This window comes from Aotus nancymaae, unplaced genomic scaffold (assembly GCF_030222135.1).
Source record: "Aotus nancymaae isolate 86718 unplaced genomic scaffold, 86718_ANA_hifiasm-v0.15.2.pri h1tg000030l, whole genome shotgun sequence".
NCBI lineage: Eukaryota > Metazoa > Chordata > Mammalia > Primates > Aotidae > Aotus > Aotus nancymaae.
In genome coordinates, this window is record NW_026988443.1 from 38,240,154 (window position 1) to 38,260,839 (window position 20,686).

Sequence of the window (20,686 nt, forward strand, 5' to 3'; positions counted from 1 at the left end):
GGATTGAGCCACGCTTGTCGTCATGTAGCCTCAGAATCCCTAGGGATATCAATTCCTCGGAATTCCATAGCTTGCTCTTCCACTGGCTTCTGACATGTTGAATTTTCAGCCCATTCACTCCCCCATCTTTAACCGAGGCCTGTATGGCCAGACACGTGGCCAGTCAAAGAGAGAAAGACAAATTCCATACCTGGGAGATAACCACCTTGTGTGAAAATTACAACATCAGATAGTAAATGGCCTTGGTGAAGGTAAGCATCCCGAGGGCAGGCAGCTCCCACCATGATCACTGCAAACTCGCCAGTCCCTATCAGAGTACTGGGCAGATAGAAGGTGGTCAAAGCACATGTAATGAATGAGCACTGGAAATCAGTACACAGTGCTGGGAATCTGTGGTGCTGAGTACTCCATGGTGGAAATAACTCTCCAGCTCCTTCACAGAACAGTCAGCAGCATCACCTGTTTTGGCGATGGTGCCTCCAGACGATGATCCATGAGAGCACAATGGACTTGTGCTCCCGGGTGAGCTCGCCCCATGTGAAACCCAGATGCTCCTGTCTCCAGGGACCCTGCAGCTCTCCCAGTAGCCTGGCCTCTATCACAAATGCAGTCTGTAGATGGCTCTCTACTGGGATGCCTCTGAAAAGGGAAGTCCAGTCATCACCTATGCAAAGCGCAGCTGCCTGTAAGAACCTCCTTGCTTGGCAGCCGGCCAGACCACATTCAGTGACCTTCAAGGCATAATGTGAGGCTCAGCCATCTATCTCACTGTGGTCCCGGCGGCAGCTAGCTTCGTTTATTGACTTCTTGAAAGTGCCAGTATCCCTGCTCAGCTTGGTCTGAGCTGGACTCAGAGACCCAGGTGCCAGAGCAAGGCCACAGTGTGTCAATTAATCACCCAATAAAAATAAACTCTGAGAGCAAATGCAGAGAGGTGATTAACTTTCCCATTATGGTCTTCTGACATCCCGGTTTACTCTCCCAGTGAGCATGTTTCTTTGAGATAAACCACCCTGGGAAACTGAGCGCCTGGCCAGACACCACCATTCCTTGGCATAAGTGAACAAAAACAGAATATGACCTGTAAGCAGTGCAGTCTGAGACCTGGGCAGAGAGAGCCCCCTGCCCTGGGTTGCACACTGCGGAGGGCCTTACAGAAACTCTGAAGCAAAGCCCAGACTATTATTTTATTCTTCTTTTTGCTCTTGTAATGAAGTGTTATTAGTGTTTAGTAACCAGATAAACCCCCAAAGCTCTACCTTCCCTCCTGTGACCATCCATGTACTCCAAATCATGAACAGGGACCAGCAACAGCCCTTACCAAAGAAGATTGGAAGCAAAAAAAGGAACTTACCATGAATCAATTTAAAGTGAGGACCAAAGTGTGACTCAAAACTCAAAAATATATATATTTTGTTAAGATATAATTGTTACCAAAATACCAAGGGTTTGGTCTGAGTCCTGCTGTTCACCACACAGAAAGTCAATCACTGAGACAACAAGACAAAAGCCAGGGAAGAAGGCTTTAATTGGGTGCTGCTACAGCCAAGGAAATGGGAATTCAGTCTCAAATCTGTCTCCCCGACTGACTAAAATGAGGGGTTAATGCAGCAGAGAAGAAATGTAACCATGTGTGGGAAAACAGGAATTAACGAGGGGCCAGGAAGAGAAGTTCGTCAGTAGGAAACAGGTGGTCCTTTAGGCAGTCCTGATGGGTAGGGGGGTCTGGCTCCTCATTGCCCAGAGGCAGTGACCTGGTGAGTTTCAGCTCCTTGGTTTTATCTGGGAGACCTGATCGTTGGCTTCTTGAGAAAGGAACTCAGATAAGACAGTTGTAAGTTTCTCAAATTTTAAGGCTGAAAGGGTCAATTTCTATGGTTATTAAAAAAAAAAAAAAATACCATAGGCATCAGTTCTATGGGACAATTGGGTCATTTTATTTTGGAGAAAAAAATGATGAACATAAGTTTGTTTACAAGTTTAACCCCAATCATAGGTTATTCTCAGAGTGAACACAGATGAACTATGTTTTACAACATTCCATGACAGTACATGCCATATGTCACCTTACGCTCAGCTTATGCCATGCATTTATAAAGAGATTGTCTTTCCTATCCACTCAAGGGCTTTGTCCATTTCCCAGAGGACCTCTCCCCAGTCCTTTGCCACTCAAATCACTCTTTCGAAGCAGCTATAAATCCACTCTCCTTTCTCTTCTTCAATCATTGATTCTCTTCTCTCCATTGCACTTTCACTTGTCATGGATTTACTTATGATTCTTTTTTTTTCTTCTTTTTCTTTTATTGCTTTACTTGTAGTTGGTAAATAATAATTGTATATATTTATGGGGTGTAATGTGATGGTGTGGCCTATGTGTACATAGAAATTTCGATCAATATCTCCCCCTTCCTCAGCCCTCTCCCTGCTACTATGAATTTGACTCTTTTAGATTCCACAGTTACATGAAATAATAAAGTATGTGTCTTTCTATGCTAGGCTTATTTCACTTAGCATTATTCTTATACTCTGAGCATCCTCCTAGAACCCTGCATCTTTTGTGAGATTGACAGTCATACTTTGTGCTGGACTGATGCTTCTTTGGGATGGTTTTGTCACTGGGAGGAGACAACTCACGAAGTCTGCTGACCAGGTAATATCAGGATATTTAGCTGCAAGAGAGAATTATGGGCCTGGTCAGGAGTTCATTCATGACATTGCAAATGGAATACTGGGATGATGAACAGTGATTGTGGGTCTTGTTCATATTTGTATTCTCAGGCCTAGGAGTGCAGAGAAAAAGGGATAAAACATACTGAATGAAAAGAGTGTGAACAAATGGATGAAGAGCCTCACACCAAGGCAAGCTTACGTTGCTACCAACTGGTTCCAAACTCCAAGTCTTCCTCTTCTTTTCTGAGCACAGTTTATACTGCTTAGAAAAAGTCACCCAACCTGAATATGTGGATGTAGCAAATTTAACCCTAGACCTGACAGTACATATAGGAACAGGCTTGATCAGTTGTTAGTAATGATAATGATAATGAATAATGAAAGCAATCCTGTGGCTGCACCTTAAAGCATCTGTGTAATGCTTTCACCCACACTAAGAATGTTCAATCCCTGTTTTCCTCTAGGATTGATAAGTGTGTTTCTGGATTTCGGAAATCAGATAGCTTCTGAAGTCTCAGTGTGTTCATATAGTAACTAAATATGTTAAGGTCCTAGTCTCTCAATTTTTAATTACTATTTAGTTTTTTATTTCCTAATTTATTTAATTTGTATGATATTGTTAAATTTGTGGCTTTACACCTTGAATCACTTTGTCTGGATTTCTCTGTAACACTTAATTTGGTCGAAAGCAACAATGAAATGATCCTTATGAAGGGACAGATGACCCTTTATATGGGACATAAATATCTTTGCAAAGACACTTATAAAGCTGTGACGATGCCGTTTCCTTGCTCTAATAACTGCTGCATTTATGTAGGTTTCAAAACTGGGGTGGGGGAGGGCAGTGGCAGTGAGGGCATAGGGGAGACTACATAAATCACCCCGGAAATAAATCTGCAAAATGGACTAGGAAGCCCTGACTAGAAAGAGCCTGGTCACAGCAAAATCCTATTGCAGGCACAAAAAGGTCCAGTGGCAGCAGTTGGGAGACCTTTGGTAAATTCTAACAAAGAATTAACAGCCTCAAACAAGAGGCCAGGTATGAACTTTGCCAGGAGAAACTAGGAGCAGACTTCCTTGCCTGGAACAGGTGGTGAGAAGGTTTTTAGAGAGGATGTGTGCAGTCCCTCACAAGTAGCTGGTGCCCAGGAAATGTCATTTTATTGTTTTCCAGGGAAGGCTTAGTGCACATGGGACTCACACATGAAGGAAAAGGTCAGGGAGTCCACAGGAAAGAGTGGGAACTCAGAACGGTGGTTCTCAGGTGTTTGTCTGCGGACATGCCCCTAATTCACGCTGACCATGCCCACATTCAGTGGCACCTAGCTGTGGCCCCACCCCGTTCTTGCCTACTAGTGAAAGTGGCAAAGAGCGACTATTTCCTAGACTAAATCATTCTCAGACTTCGATTATTACTGAGCACTGTTAGACACGAGTTCCTTGATATCTACATCACAGCCGAGTCGTTTATCTTAGTGGTAAGTCTCGAAGTTTGACTTCGAAATTGCTGAGCCTTCCAATGAAAGAACTATTTAAGCCAATATTGTTTCAGCATTTATAGTGAGAAAGATATTAAATCCAACTACATACATGTGCTATGTAATTTTAAACCTTTCTCAAATGTGCATAATTTTTATAAACAGAAATACAATTTTAAGAAAGTTTTACATCAATGTAATAGAGTTCTTTTTTTTTTGAAATGGAGTCTTACTCTATCGCCAGGCTAGAGTGCAGTGGCACAATCTTGGCTCACTGCAGTCTCTGCTTCCCAGGTTCAAGCAATTCTTTTGCCTCAGCCTCCCATGTAGCTGGTACTGTAGGCATGCACCACCGTGCCCAGCTCATTTTTATATTTTTAGTAGAGATGGGGTTTCACCATGTTGGCCAGGATGGTCTCGATCTCCTGACCTCATGATCCTCCCACCTCGCCTCCCAAAGTGCTGGGATTACAGGCATGAGCCACCACCCCTGGCTGGCTTTTTTGTTGTTGTTGTTTTAAGGAAATGTTGCCATCCTGTAAATTCCAGTCCTATGTTCCTGAGTTATTATTCCCCACTAAGGAAAGCCCAGCTGTGGAACATAGCCCTGGGTTCCAGCTCAGAGTTTAATCATTATTCATAGAATGGTGGTTCTCAAACTCTGGTGAATGAGAACCACCTGGAAAACATGTTAAAAATGGAAAAGTCCCATCATCAACAGCCCGGATCATTCTGATACACACCCAAATTGGAAAACTAGCGGCACAGACGAATACCCAATCCTAGTGGGCACTCACAAGGCACACAAACATCAAGCTATGCTTGGGAGGCAGAGATCCACATTGGAATTACACTTCTGCTGTTTGAAAGCTGCGTAACTCAGGCAAGCCCGTAGACCACTCGGAGCCTTTGTTTCCTTGTCTGCAAAGTGAGGGTGGTAATACCTGCCTCCCAGGTAGACGGGGCAATGGCAGACAGGAACGTATATGAATACATACATTGTACTGCACCTCCTCAGTCATCCATGAGTGTGTGCTTCCAGTTGTAGATACAACAGCAGAAAGTAAATGCTGAAAAATAGGAAACAGTTACAACACATGATTTATGATGTGAGGGAGGCTGCTGGCATGGCCCTTGTCACGGGGGTAATTAAATAACCATTTGTGTAATTACTAATTTATATCCTGTCTCCCTGCTGGAGTGTAAGTTCCAAAAAATGGGGGAATACACTGCTGCCTTCCCAACACCAAGCTCAGTGCCTGGCATGTAACAGACACCCAGCAAATATTTATTCCAAATGAGCGAGTGAATGATACAGTCACATTAAAAATGTGTGTGTGTTTAGGTATATATCTAAACATAGGCTGGAAGCCTCTAGACCAAAATGTTAATAGTGCTTATCTCTGGAAGTGGATTAGGATGATTTTAATTTTTTTTTTGTTTTTCTCCTCTGTATTGTCTGAATTTTCTGCAATTAACACAGAGGACCAAATCAGTGTGTCCTTGGCTAACTGTGAGTGGGGTTGAAGCCACCAGCTACCACTGTACCAACAAGAGCTTGTTTTCTTGTGATTCCAGCTTCCTTGGGGGTTCAATACATAGTCTCTAGAATTGAAAGGGTTTTAGGAGAAACAGGAATTTAGTGATTTCTAAAGGTAAGTCGAATTTCTTCTGATTCAACATTTCCTTGTCCTGATCATGGACGATGCAGAAAAGAGTTCACACAGCAGGCCTGAGACTGCTGTCCCTAGAAACGCCTGCTTGCAAGGTTGGCCTCAGCTGGTGTGTAGAATCTTGGATGTGGGGAGGGCTGCCACTCTCCTAACTCATAAGCGTGGCTCACTGCACCTAAACTGCTTATGCAAACAAATGTGGTTTATGCTGAATATGTGCTTTCCCTCTGGGAGTCAAGGATTTTGCTAATGCCAGGCAGAGGGTACCTATGTGACCAGCCCCCAATAAAAAACCCTGGGTGCTGAGTCTTTGGTGAGCTTCCCTGAGGGAGAACATTTCACGCGTGGTGTCACAACTTGCCACTGGAATTAAGCACGTCCTGTGTGATCCCCCTGGGAACAGTCTCCTGCAGGCTGGTACCTGGTTTCCGCAGGTCGTTGCCCCATGTGCCTTTTTTCTGTGCTGTTTGCCCTGCTTATTTTCACTGTGATAAGTTTTAACCATTGAATATGACAATATGCTGTGTTCTGTGGGCCTTCCTGGCAAATCACTGAACCTGGGAGTGGTCTTCCGGCACACAGACCAACCTAAATAAGCCCCAGTGGACAGCATGTATCAGATCCAAGGCAACTAAAGGGATGGGAATGTCTGTAGCAGCGTAGAAGTAGGAGTTTGGCTGGAGCAAGAGAGATAGATGGTCCAATGGCTCTTTTGAGAGACCTGCCTATGTGGGAGGGATGGATGGGCACTTTAGGATGAAAGTGCCTTTAGAATTCTCAGTCACCCAGCACATGGGTCAACCAATGCATGTTAAAGAAAGTTTGTACTCTCATTCATTCATTCATTCATGCATGCATTCAACAACTGAGTGCCTACCTACTCAGTGTGTGCTGGCCACTCTTCTAGGTTCTAGGTATGAAGGGTGGAGTAAGATAAATGAGTCGCTGCCCCTAGGAACTCACATTCTAAGTTGTGGAGCTGGCCAGGGAAGGAGGCAGACTTTAGACGGGCCATCCAGAATGGCTTCTCTGGGGATCACAGAGGCCTCAGTGTTGGAGCTGAGATCCTACAAAGTATAAAACACACATGAGGGCCAAGCACGGTGGCTCACACCTGTAATCCCGGCACTTTGGGAGGCCGAGGCAGGCAGATCACCTGAGGTTGGGAGTTCAAGACCAGCCTGTCCAACATGGAAAAACCCCATCTCTACTAAAAATACAAAATTAGCTGGGAGTGGTGGCACATGCCTGTAATCCCAGCTACTTGGGAAGCTAAGGCAGGAGAATCACTTGAACCCAGGAGGCAGAGGTTGAGGGGAGCTGAGATTGCACCATTGCACTCCAGCCTGGACAGCAGGAGCAAAACCCCATTTCAAAAAAAAAAGGACACATATGAGAAAATCTAAGACTTATCCCATTAGCAAAGTAGAAAGGGTTTTGGGAGAAACAAGAATTTAGTGATTTCTAAAGATAAGTAGAATTTTTTGAGACCAGAAAGAATTTGCTAATTTCAAGAAATGAAAGGAAGGCCAGTGAGTCTATAACTCGGGGAGGCTGAGGAAAGAGGTGGAAATAAGGGTAGAAAGTCAGGCAGGTGCAGGTGGGTCCTCTAGGACGTTAGAGATCATGGTTAAGAGTTTGGATCTTAGTCTATACCCTACGGGAAGTCACTGGAGGATTTTCAGCAGGGAATCACACACTGTGATGTAACGCTGACTGCTCTTTGGAGAATGGATTGTAGCAAGCAGAAGAGAAGCAAAGAATCAGGTGCACTGCAGTGGTCTACACAAAAGACGATCCCTAGTGGTCTTACCGCCTACCTCCTACAGTGATCCAGAGAAAGTGGATCCACACCAGAGCTGCCTTGGTCCACTGCGTGTGTGGAAGGTGATGATTCTCTTGGGTATGATGTCATAGTTGGGGTTGCAATGTCTGTAAAAGGCGAAGTTTTGGTCCATGTGCAATCACACGATGCCAGCTGCCATGTACTGACCAGAATTGTCCTGTGCTAGAGCCTCATGCAGATGTCCACAGGATTTCACCAGGGACTCTGGGATGCCTGGGAGGGGGATCCAGGAAAGGGGCTGGAAGTGTCAAGAGCTCCTGCCCTGTTCTCAGCTGTTACAGAGTCACAGAAGGTCATAGCTCCATGAGAGGCAAGGCAAGAAGTATCCCACCCTCCAAACCCCAAGAGGCCCTGCCTAGGCCCCTCACTGGGCAACTCTTCTTGTCCACATCTGCTGGTTGTGGCATCCGCATCCCTGGGAAATTTGCTAATTTCAAGGAATAAAAGGAAGGCCAGTGAGCCTGTAACTTAGGGAAGCTGAGCAAAGAGGTGGAAAATGCGGGTGGAAAGTCAGGCAGGTGCAGATGGATCCTCTAGGGCCCTCGAGTCCGTGGAAGTGATTTCTGTTTACTGAGACTGAGGAAGAGAACACTGCCTTGGACTCTGACGGGCTGTGGCTGTCTGACTGATCTAGGCTTCTGGAATTCACTGGCCCTTCAATTTTATCTGTACATTTTGTCAGAAGATTTGAAATATACCCTTTACTTTACATTCAAGTCCATAGCTTCACGAGCTATTTTAAGACAGTGGATTTCCTTCAGTTGGAAATTCTGTGTATTTCTGGTTCTGCTTTTAATAATAAACATGGCGTCCAGTGGACTATAATTAAGTAGGGGTGAAGCATCCCCGTACTGTTTCCTTTCTTTCCTATAGGTTTGCGGGGTTGTTTGCATCCTTCAGAGGAATATAAAACTACCTTGTCTCTCTCCTTTCCTGGTTTTTATTTTCTAGGTTTCTCATAGTCTTTCCTATCCATGTGTGTGTATATATATATATATCTAGAGAGAGGGAGAGAGATCCATCTATTACTAAAGCTATAATCTCTCTATTTATGAATTTTCTTTGTGTATAATCTGTGCCACGTCTAGCGCTCTGTTATGTTGCATTGATCGTTTGGCTATTGTTCACTACTTGCCCAATATTACTTTGTGACTTTTTTTGTGTGTGTGAGACAGTCTCGCCCTGTCGCCAAGGCTGGAATGCAATGGCACAATCTCCGCTTACTGCAACGTCCGCCTCCTAGGTTCGACCCATTCTTCTGCCTCAGCCTCCCGAGTAGCTGGGATTACAGGTGCTCACCACCACACCCAGCTAATTTTTTATATCTTTAGTAGAGACAGGGTTTCCCCGTGTTGGCCAGGCTGGTCTCAAACTCCAGACCTTGTGATCCACCTGCCTCAGCCTCCCAAAGTGCTGGGATTATAGGCCTGAGCCACCATGCCCAGCCCACTTTCTGACAATTTTAAGTCTAAATTGAAAAGAAAGCCACGGTAACTCATGTAATATTGGCACGTATGCTGCGCAAACATGGGTCCCCTACATCAGGGGTCCCCAACCCCTGGACCACAGATGGAACCACCTGAGCTCTGCCTCCTGTCAGATCAGCGGCGGCATCAGATTCTTATAGGAGCACAAACTCTATTGTGAACTGCACATGCGAGGGATCTAGGCTACATGCTCCTTATGAGAATCTAGTGCCTGAACTGAGGTGGAACAGTTTAATCTCAAAGCTATGCCCCACCTGTTCGTAGAAAAATTGTCTTCCATGAAACCAGTCCATGGTGCCAAAGAGGTTGGGGACTGCCGCCCTACCTCACAGAATGCGAGTGACCCCAAGAAGCCAGCAGAAGGAACTTGTCAAACCTTTGATCTCTTCCTCCTTCCCACCAATACTTGAGCCCCTGAGGGCGGAGGCTGGCAGCCCTCAGCTCTAGAATCTTTCCACTTCAACAGCTGGTCCTGGCCACTTACCTGGAAGCTCTCTTCCCTGCTCTGATCGGCACCCCGCCCCCAGGGTGGCACAGACCCCGATCACCCCCACTGCACTGCCAGCAACTCAGATTCTGTTAATCAGTTTGCCCTGCGTCTCCCAGCACCGACACCGAGAAGAGACCGAGGCTTGGCAGGCACTCAGGGCAGCACTCAGGGTAGCTCCTGTGAAGCTACATTACAGACTGAAATGAGCTCGGTTTTTAATTTGATTTTTTTCCCTGTAACAAGCAAAGTTCACATTACAGATAAATTGCCCGGAAATTCCAATTTAATATGGCATATGCATTTTTCAGGCCTGGAAGCATAGAAAACATCTTGCACGCTGGTATTTTTACACTCAAAGGTTTATTAAAAAGACAGCTTTGAAAATGTCAGAAATTTACATAGCATGCCCAGCCAATTGGTCAAAAAGACTGATTGGACAGAAGAGCACAGAAGCTGGGAAGCTGGAGAACAGGCTGCTCCGTGGTCTTGAGCTGTTCTCCCTCCGCACTGGGGAGGATGACTCCACCACTCAGTGTCTCCACCCATCATATGGGTGCCCAGCAGATGAGTGTCCCTCTGTCCTGCTTTGTCTGTGGGTATGGTTCTGAGTAGGTGCAGCAAGCAGGGCTTCCAGGGCATCTGTGGGGTGGCCACACCTCCTTGAGGTCTCCCATGAGAGGAGGCCCCAAATAAAATAAGCAAACTGGCTGGGCACAGTGGTTCATGCCTGTAATCCCAGCACTTTGGGAGGCCAAAGCATGTGGATTGCTTGAGGTCAGAAGTTCAAGACCAGCCTGGCCAACATGGTGAAACCCTGTCTCTATTAAAAATATAAAACTTGGCTGAGTATGGTGGCAGGCACCTGTAATTCCAGATACTTGGGAGGCTGGGGCAAGAGAATCTGTTGAACCTGGGAGGCAGAGGTTGCAGTGGGCTGAGATCACTGCCACTGCACTCCAGTCTGGGCAACAGAGCGAGACTCCATCTCAAAAAATAAAATAAACAGGGGAATAGAAAGGGTCCTGTGAAAACTTAGCTAAATGGCACAGCTCTAGATACTTGATTTTTTTTTTTTTTTTAAGGAAGAAAAAGACTCAAACACTATCCTGTAAAATCATCCGGGCCTTGGCTTTCCCTGGAAATGTGGCACAGGCAGGCCTAACTGCGCTGAGTATTGTTTCAGAGGATTGCCTCCGAGTTCATGTCTCTAAGCGTTTCAGTGATTACACCTACCTCTTCAACAAGAAACAAGCAAACATGTTAATTGTACGGCAAAATGATGGCATCATAAGACAAAAAAAAAAAATGACAGAGGGAGAATCAAAGAGCATTGCTTGTAGCTAAACATAAAAGCTAGATTTATTTAATTCAGTTTTTATTTATCTTCTAAACTGAGTTGAGTAATCGGAGAATAGAATGCAGCTTGTGTAAAACTTTCATTATTGCAAATATGTTGAATCACCACAAATCACTCCTGGATCAACAGTAAACTTGTTACCTGATAAGATGAGTTGCCTTTTCTTGTTTTTTCCATCCCCATGATTTTTCCAACTGAAAAAGAAAAGATGTAATAAACCCTGTGTCCAGGCACTCTCCTCGGCCCTGGGGGTGCAGAGTGGACAACCCTGGCCTTAGGCACGAGAAACACTGTGTACTGAGAAGCCCAGCCCCTGGAGTCCAACACGCTGGTGCTGCATTCCAGCCCTGTGTCTTCTTAGCTGGGCTGCTTTTGCAAGCTGCTAAGCCTCTCTGATTCTTGGTTATCTCAACGTTAAAACAGGGACGATGATACCCACTTCATCAGGTTGTGGTGAATCACAAAACTAAATGTGGAGATGCTCATAAAGGGTTTAGCACCAAGCTGGGCCCAAGGAAGCATTCTGTGCGTCTATTGACCAACTTTTACCCGTCCTGACACCAAGGAGCTGAGTCTGGTGGAGATGGCAGACCCATAGGATGCCGTGTTAGGCTCCCAGAGGCATTTTTACCAGTGCACGTGCCTCACAGAGACCCAGTGAGGGTGACTGATTCTACTGGGAAAGTCACACTGGGTAAACTGAGAGGAGACACGTGAGTGGGGTCTTGAAACACAGTAGCAGTTTGCCAGGTGGAAGCATCGGTTACTCTTTAAATGAAAGGCTGGTGTTTTTAAAGCAGTTCATTCTCATGAGTAATACATCGCTTCTGTTTTCACAAAATAGTGAAACGATCATTGCGGCAGCAAGGGCGCGCGGAAGCCCTGCGTTCGCCTCATCCGTCCTCTCCATCTGTCCCCTGTCACAGTTGCGGCTTCAAAACGTTGTTCCCCGAGGCTCCGCTGAGTCAGATGTTTCCGAAACATTCCAGGGGACAGTGTGAGTCACACAGGGAGGACACACGGGGCCGTGACCCCAGCAAACCACTGACATACCCACAGCCTGACTCTGCAGTGGCACCACCATGGGTGCCCTGCACGGGACCAAACCCTTTGTGTCAGCCTCCATTTGCCCTCACAGCTACCCCACAGCATCACTGGGACAGTCCCCAAGTCACAGAGGGGGAAGCAGAAACAGAGAAGTAGCTTGCCAAGCTCACTGTTAGAACCCAGGTCCTTTCCTCTCCAGAGTTCATGACACTAATGCCCACGTCATGCTGGCAATGTGGACATCTGGGCAGAGCCAGCACAGAGGGTGAGAGCAGGTCTTGGCACCAGAGAGCCAGCCTGCAAATCCCAACCATGCCCCGTACTAGCCAATGACCTTGGCAAAGTTCATATATCTCTAGGCCTCTCCGTTCCTCATCTGTGAAGGGGGAGGAATAGTATTACTGACCTCCCAGGGTTGGTGTGAGGGCTGAAGGCATAGATGCTGGAAGCTTCTGGAGTGGTGCCCGGCGCCGTGTAAGGCTTGATGCTGCTACTGCTGTGTTACTGTTAATAGTAAATGGAGGCCACACCTCGAGGTTGTTTTAGAAGAGACCAGGCCAGATGCCTTCCAGGAAGCATCGGCAGGAGCCTCTCCTGGCATCCTTCTGCAGCTGGGGGGTCTGGTACATCCACTTTGCAGGACAAAAACTTGATTTGATTCTCAAGTCAGTTCACATGACCGCAACACAAAAAGGACCGATAGACCGATAGCAAACCAGAGTGCCTCTGTGTGAGTTAAAATTACAGTGACACATCTGGGTACGTTGGCTCACACCTGTAATCCTAGCACTTTGAGGGCCAAGGCAGGAGGACTGCTTGAGGCCAAAAGTTTGAGACCAGCCTGGCCAACATGGCAAAACCACTTCTCTACTAAAAATACAAATATTAGCCAGGCGTGGTGGCAGGCACCTGTAATCCCAGCTACTCAGGAGGCTGAGGCAGGAAAATCACTTAAACTCAGGAGGCAGAGGTTGCAGTGAGCAGAGGTGCACTCCACTGCACTCCAACCTGGATGACAGAGTGAGACACTGTCTCAAAAGAGAGAAGAATTACAATGGTGCTGAGCAGAGCATCTGTGCATGCCTCCTGGAAGCCCAAAGACCTGCAGATGGTTGGTACTGAGACTCCAGAGAGGCTGAGAGCACTAGAAGGGGCTCTGGATGGTGTCTGGACAAGAGTGGTACGTGAATTGCTGCCTGTCCTGGGGCACCTTGAGGCTTGTAGTGACTGCATAGATACCCATGCCCTTTGACAGCCAGCAATTTCTTATTTCCTGGCTCCCCTTCTTGACAGCTGAAGTTGATCATCCCTTCTTTCAGTGACCACAGCCTTCCCCCGGTAAGAATCTCATTGCAGCCCCCAAGATTACCTTGAAGTCACGGACAGGGACAGTGCCTCTTCTCCTTGGCCGCACAGGAGGCAGCCCCCTTACTTCCACCTGCATGTGAATAATCCCACCCCCCACACTTCCAGTCAACCTAACTCTAGCCTCAGAGGCCACCTTTTCTCAGAAATCAGTGTCTTCTTCAAAGTAAGATCCTTTAGATGACACGTATCTGCTGACCACCCACCCTGAGTAACTGACTTAGCTGGAGAGCTAAGTCAGTTTTGAGTGTGGATTCAGGGCCGTGGCTCTGAGGTCAGACCTGGGCCCACATCCTGACTCGACAACTTGAGCAGCTATTGGTTGTGCCTCAGAGTCCTCATCTGTAAGTGGGGATATTGTATCTACTGTAATAAATTAGTAATGCCACGGTGACAAATAATTGCAAGCATGATGGCTAGAAATTTATTCTCCCATAGTTCACCAAAAGTCCAAAATCTGTCTCACTGAGTCAAAATCAAGGTGTTGGCAGGGCTATGCTCCATCTAGAGGTCTAGGAAAAGATCCTTCCTGCTCCCCACTTCGGATGGCTGCAGCATTCCTTGGCTTGTGGCCACCTCACTTCAATCTCTGCCTCCATGGTCATGTGGTCTTCTCCTTTTCTGTGTCTCAAATCTCCCTCTGCCTCCCCCTTATGAGGACACTTGTGATTTGCATTTAACCCCCTCAAATACCCGCCAGATGACCCAAAATAATCTCATCTCAAAATCCTTAGCTCTGCAAAGTCTTTGCTCTACAAGGTAACATTCCCACATTCCTAGATCAGGAGGTAGATATCTTTTTCCCTGTGAAGATTCGGGGGTAATTTGCTCCAAACTCTTCCTTTGGAGATTTTTAGCCCTGTTGGTTAAATCAGGTTTTAAACATCCTTAGATCCAAACCTGACCATACAAGGCAGAGAAAATCAACTTCATGCGTCTTTACTAAACCATGGAGTTAGGAGTTCCCATGTCTCTTCATTGGGATATACTTCAAAGATCGGTAGGAAATGGCAGAAAAGTGCCAACAGCATCTTTCTGGCTTAGATCTGCAAGCGGCACATTATCCAAGCCACCCAATTCAAACAAAGGTAAGTCGTGCGCAATTTGGGTCTCCCTGATAGATAAGACTATTATTTCTTACTCTGTGCATCTCTATATTTTTTTAAACCTCAAAAGAGCAATGTCAAAACAAGTAACGTTTTAAAGTCTTGGATGGTTTCCCATTATTTCAAAGTCCAAACCCCTTACCACATTAGTTCAGGTTCTCTATAATCTTGTCTAATCTGTTTCTCAAAACTCATTAAGTTTTAGTTCCCTTAAAGAAACTGTTTCAAACACAACCCTCTACTTTCTAGTCCCTAAATATTCATTTATTCAGCAAATATCTGTGGAGTGTCGCATATGTGCTAAGCAGGGTTCAAGGAGCTGGTGTCACAGCAGTGAAAAAATTTCTTGCCTTCGTGTAACTTAGATCCTAATGAACGTCTCTGTTCCTTGTGTGATACGGTTTGGCTGTGTCCCCACCCAAATCTCATCTTGAATTCCCACGTGTTGTGGGAGGGACCCAGTGGAAGGTAACTGAATCATAGGGGCATGTCTTCCCCGTGCTGTTCTCGTGATAGTGACTTAAGTCTCACGGGGTGTAATGGTTTTATAAGGGGAAACCCCTTTTGCTTGGTTTCATTCTCTATCATCTGCCACCACATGAGACATGCCTTTCGCCTTCCACCATGATTGCGAGGCCTCCCCAGCCATGTGGAACTGTGAGTCCATTAAAACTCTTCTTTTGTAAATCACCCAGTCTCAGGTATGTCTTTATCAGCAGCGTGAAGACGGACAGATACAAGTTAACTTCTATCCTCTCTTCCTGGTTTGTCTGTCCCCTCACTCTCTGATGACATCCTATCTATTCCTCCTGTCTTGGTTTGGATACTGCATTCCTGTGAGGACCCCAGTATTGCCCTGGATCAGAGGCAGTGAGTTCTTCCTCCCAGCCTTGATGTGCCCCGTTTATACCTTCACAACAGCACTTTCTCCCACCTAGTCCACAGATAAGATGCATCCCAGGTGTGAAAGAAACAAGAGTGGGTGTGGACTCAGGACTGGGGCTGTGAACTCTGCTTTGCCTGTGTGAGAGCTGGGCAGACAGCACAAAATCAGCTTCCTGGATCTTCCTCCTAGGAGTGTCAAGAGGAATAAAGGAGGTGCATGTGCAGAAGTGCTTAGCACAAAGCAGACCCAGAGTCAGTGGCCTCATTACTTTGTGAATGAGCAACTGTTAACAGAAACGATGTGTTTGGATTTTTGTTACATATGATTTAGCTTCTAGCCTAGGAGCTCATGCCCTGCACTCTGTAAATGTTTTTTGAATTGACTTCGAATGCAGTCTGACATTGTTGGGATTTTTTTCAGGTATTCTGTTTACAAGGACCCAGCAGGTTGGCTGAATATTAACCCCATCAATGGGACTGTTGACACCACAGCTGTGCTGGACCGTGAGTCCCCATTTGTCCACAACAGCGTGTACACCGCTCTCTTCCTGGCAATTGACAGTGGTGAGTACTGGAAAAAGATCATCAAGGGTATACTTTTCTGCTGCAAATAGACTTTTACATTTTCAAATTTCTTCTGATATGCGCAGGGGCGTTCTTGGGAAGAATATAAGTGTGTGGGAGCAGAGAAATAAATGTTTAAATATACACATATTGAGTTCAGTAATATCTCCAAGTCCCAGAATCCTTGGATCTTTTTGGAAAGTGAATAAGGTCTGGTGAGAGGTCAGAGCAGTGAACTCATCATGTCCCATCTTGGCAGACATCGAGGTTAAAAGCCACACAGATGTGCTTTGTCTTGGTGTCATGCTCTCATTTGCAAAGAGTTTTTGGACTTAATACAAGTTGAAAGAAAGTCCCAGAGGACATCACTGACCCTGACGATTGAATTGTTCCCATGGCTTTTATCCTATTATGATATGCTACCAAGGAAAGGCATGAGGTACACTCAGCTAGTGGCTGCACAACCACAAAACAATTGCTGTTTGTTAAAAAAAATGATAATGCAACATCCAGAAGCCAGCCCCTGCTTAAATGCTGGGGACGCAGCAGTAATCAAAACAAAAGCTGTCCTTGTGGAGCTGCCATGCAGAAAGGAGGCAGAGTTCAAAGTGCCATGATTGTTCGCTGCTCTTTCGAGATCGGACTGCAGAGCACAAGGACAGAAGGAGGGCAGCCCCATAGGAGACTACATGGTAATCTAGGCAAGATGGTGGCCTGGGCCAGAGACTAGGAGAGGATGAGAAAAGAGAGGTCCTATATACTTTGAATGCAGAGCCGACAGGATGTGCCATTAACTGAGATGGGAGATTCCAGTTGGTTTTGGGACATGCTAAGCTGAAATGTGTATTGTGTCAGTCACACAAGAAGTTTTGTTCTCCCCGTTATTCCTAAAAGCCAGCTGTTTATGGCTAAAGACTCAGTTTTGAGTTCTTCCATATCAAGATGAATATTTAAAGGCCTTTTTATAGGTGCCCATTGTTAAACTCAATGACTAAGAGTTCTCAGACCTGGTCCTCATATGCCAGCTACTCATACAAAGCATTAGGAGACCACAAGTCTAGGAAGTGAGCAATCCATGTGGCATACAATAGGCAGAGAGAGCTTCACAATAAAGGCAAGCCTTGAGCTTACCCTTGAAAGACAAGTGGGATTTGGATGAGTGGCGTTACCCAGGAATCCAAGGCAGAGGAATCAAATCCAGAAGCGGGTACAGCATGGGAGGTAAAAAAAGAAAAATATAAATGTTGTGTCTGCTGCAACTGCTTATGAAGGAATCGATTTGGATGTATGTGGAAAAGTCACATCTTCAAAGGCAGATGATTCGTTTGATAGAACAGGCAACCAGAAGACCCTGCAACTTCTTGAGGAAGAAATTGACATGATGAAATATCCAGTAACAGAGCTGGATGAGATCCTGTGTTTGGTCCTGGAGACTCATGAATGAAACTTGATACATGCAAGATACTGTTCCAAATGCTTTACAGGTAATGACTCCTTTAAATCTTGCATTACTTTGCTGGAGTTGCCGTAACAAAGTGCCACAAATACATGGCCCTTGTGTTCAGAGGGCTCATGAGTTATTTGGAGATTAGTCAAGTACACAGAAGATCACAGTAGAGTGTCCTAACTGTTCTGATGGAGCTTAGCCCAGAAAAACCCCTGTCCAGCCTCGGGGGTAGTCATGGAGAGCTGCCCAAGAGAGGGGACATCTAACCTGCGTGATGAAGGATATGTTGGTAACAGTAAGGCATGCTAGTCCCTGGTGTTAAGAGTTAGCTGGCAGTTTCTGACTGGTTAGCCTTAAAGCTTCATTTTTCTTTAATATAGATATTTATAAGAAATAGCTCATGTTCAGTTTTGCTTATGTTTGCAATCAAGCAAGTTTAAGGTGACTTATGAGACCTAACTGGCTTTTTCTGCCCAGGGGTTCTTCAGGTCTAATTTCCATTTTAATTTACTTTAACAATTGTTATGACTGAACTGTGTCCACTCAGTGTTGATGTATTGGGGTCCCAATCCCTGGTTCCACAGCATGCACCTTCTTTGGAAGCAGGTTGTTGCAGATATGGTTAGTTAAGATGAGGTCATGCCGGAGTAAGGTGGGCTCTGATCCAGTATGATCGATGTCTTCATCAGAGGGGGAGTTTGAAGACAGGTATGCACACAGGGAGAACGCCACGTAAAATGAAGATGGAGATCAGGGTGATGCTTCTGCAAGTCAAGGAACTCCAAAGATTCCCAGCAAACCTCCAGCAGCTTGGGGAGAGGCTGGGAGCAGAGCCTTCCTCAGATCCCTCAGCAGGAACCAAACCTGCAGATGCCTCGCTCTTGGACTTCAGGCCTCCAGAACTGTAAGACAATCGATTTCTGCTGTGTAAGCCACTCATTTGTGGTACTTTGTTATGGCAACTCTAGCAAAGTAATGCAAGATTTAAAGGAGTCGTTACCTGTAAAGCATTTGGAATAGTAGCTTGCATGTAGCAAGTGCTCAATACAACTTAGCTGTTATTATTTTTTTAAAAAAAGGTAAGGCATTCTAGTAGAATGAATATGTGAGAAGTTGGAAAGTTGGTCCGCATTAGTGGAAGCTAGCATAGCAGGTTCTATGTGTGCAAAGATAAGGGCAGAGAAGTGTGTGGATACCAGACTGTTCTAAGGTTGGAAATGGATCTCATGCTGAATTCCCAACACCTACCGTGGTGCTGAGTTGCAGGAGGCACTCACGTACCTGTGTAATAAATCATGAGTTCAATCATGAAATGCTCTACATGCTATGCCAAGGACTTCGGCCTTGACAATGTCACTCACTTGCCCCCAGAATAAACATTGTGCTTTACAAAGATACATCCCAGCCAGGCACAGTGGCTCACGCCTGTAATCTCAACATTTTGGGAGGCTGAGTTGGGCAGATCACTTGAGGCCAGGAGTTCAAGATAGGCCTGGCCAACATGGTAAAACCCTATCTCTATAAAAATAAAAAATAAAAAAAAATTAAAAAAAAAAATCTCTCAGCCAGGCATGGTGGCTGACACCTGTAATCCCAGCACTTTGGGAGCCGAGGCGAGCAGATCACAAGGTCAGGAGATCAAGACCATCTTGGCCAACATGGTGAAATCCCATCTCTACTAAAATACAAAAAAAAAAAAAATTAGCCAGGCATGGTGGCATGTACCTGTAGTCCCAGCTACTCTGGAGGCTGAGGCAGGGGAATTGCTTGAACCCAGGAAGGGGAGGTTGCAGTGAGCTGAGATCGCATCCCTGTACTCCACCCTGGCAACAGAGAGAGACTCCATCTCAAAAAAAATGAAAATAAATAAAAATAAAAATGTACATATACCTCTTCCCCACAAAAAAGAAAGATACATCGTGTGGCAGCGTAGAAAATGGATGTGGTGATGACAAGTCGTGAGGAGGGAGACATTAGGCAGATGTCACAGAAATACAGGTAAGAGAAGAGAGAGGAGCAAGCCCAGGTAGTGAGGTTCATTCAGGAGAAGTCAGCCTGCAGTGGGGAAATGTGTTGGAAACCGTAGCAGGTGTCTTAGTTAATGAGGTCAGAGTCTGCACAAGCATGACAGAGATGGACCAGAGAGGATGAACCTAGATAACATCGGAAAGGAAGAAACAAATCTTTGTCAAGAGCATATACTGAACATGAGCTAGAGAAGCGCAGTATTTTCTGGTCCAGAAATCAGGAATGATTATTTCATCAACATAAATAGGGGGTGAGTTTCAGAGGACTGGTCCTTCCTCTTTTTGGAGGATGGGTGTTGAGATTATGTCCCAGAAGAAGCTGGCAAGATAGAAATGAAATGAGGAGAGATTTTGCTTAGAGAGTTGCCCATGCAAAAGAGACGGGACTTATCAGAACAGAAAAGCTTTCCAGAAGGAATAGGGCTAGACAGAGTATTAAGTACATAATCAGGGATGAAAGTAAGTCAAGAATGTTTAAAATACCGTGAAAAATGAAAAGTATCAAGTATTGATCAGCTAAAGTAACAACGGCAGGGTCCTGTACTACGTAGAAGCATCTGTACTTCTAGAGAAATTTCTCAGCAAAGAATATCATGAAGGAAGATTGAAATATGTAGCATGGTTGGCATTTCTTTGTGAAATTGTTTGTGCAATTATAAATCCAAAGAAACTAAAAATGCAGTGTACTTTAATTTTTACCAGAAACGAGAGCCTTCTTTACAGGTATGCCGTAACCAGTGAAGTGGCACTGTGTGTGTGTGTACCTTGCCCACAAATACTAAGAAGAACGAAACCAAAATTTGCAGATTAGAAAACAGACATCGAATCTAGTTGACTTTCTAAAAGCTGTATCATTAGGTAGCATTTTTCCACCTTCAGTTTCTTGCATTTTTAACGTTCTTTAAAATTTCTGTGTGGAAGCAGCAATCTGGTATAAACTTCTGTCTAGCCACTTACTAGCTGCCTGATTTTGAAGAAATAATCTACAAGGTAGTCAGGACCTAATGATACCTTACAGCTGTTTCTCATCTATGAGACTCACTGAGTCTCATCTATGTTTTCTCAACATTCAGCATACACCTGTATGAATTGTCTGGCTGTGTAACTGTGAAAGCGACTTATAGACTGTGAGTCTCATTTTCTACTTATATAAAATGAAGAAGAAAATTCCTACTTATAACCTCGTGAGAAATGAGTGAAGTGCTGCGCCCTCTAGATTGTCCATCAGAAGCCATATTTAATGT

At 45.2% G+C, this 20,686-nt stretch overlaps 1 protein-coding gene and 1 long non-coding RNA gene across 3 annotated transcripts in view; one reads left to right on the forward strand and one right to left on the reverse strand.

Annotated features, from left to right (window-relative positions):
- CDH13 (cadherin 13) overlaps window positions 1-20,686 on the forward strand; it is a 1,193,479-nt gene that overhangs the window by 1,126,520 nt on the left and 46,273 nt on the right. Inside the window, exon 11 of the mRNA XM_012466155.2 lies at window positions 15,826-15,968. Within this exon, the coding sequence (XP_012321578.1) occupies window positions 15,826-15,968 (143 nt within the window). The remainder of the gene's footprint in view (window positions 1-15,825; window positions 15,969-20,686) is intronic.
- Window positions 1-20,686, reverse strand: part of LOC135277291 (uncharacterized) — a 53,435-nt gene that overhangs the window by 12,524 nt on the left and 20,225 nt on the right. The window lies entirely within an intron of this gene.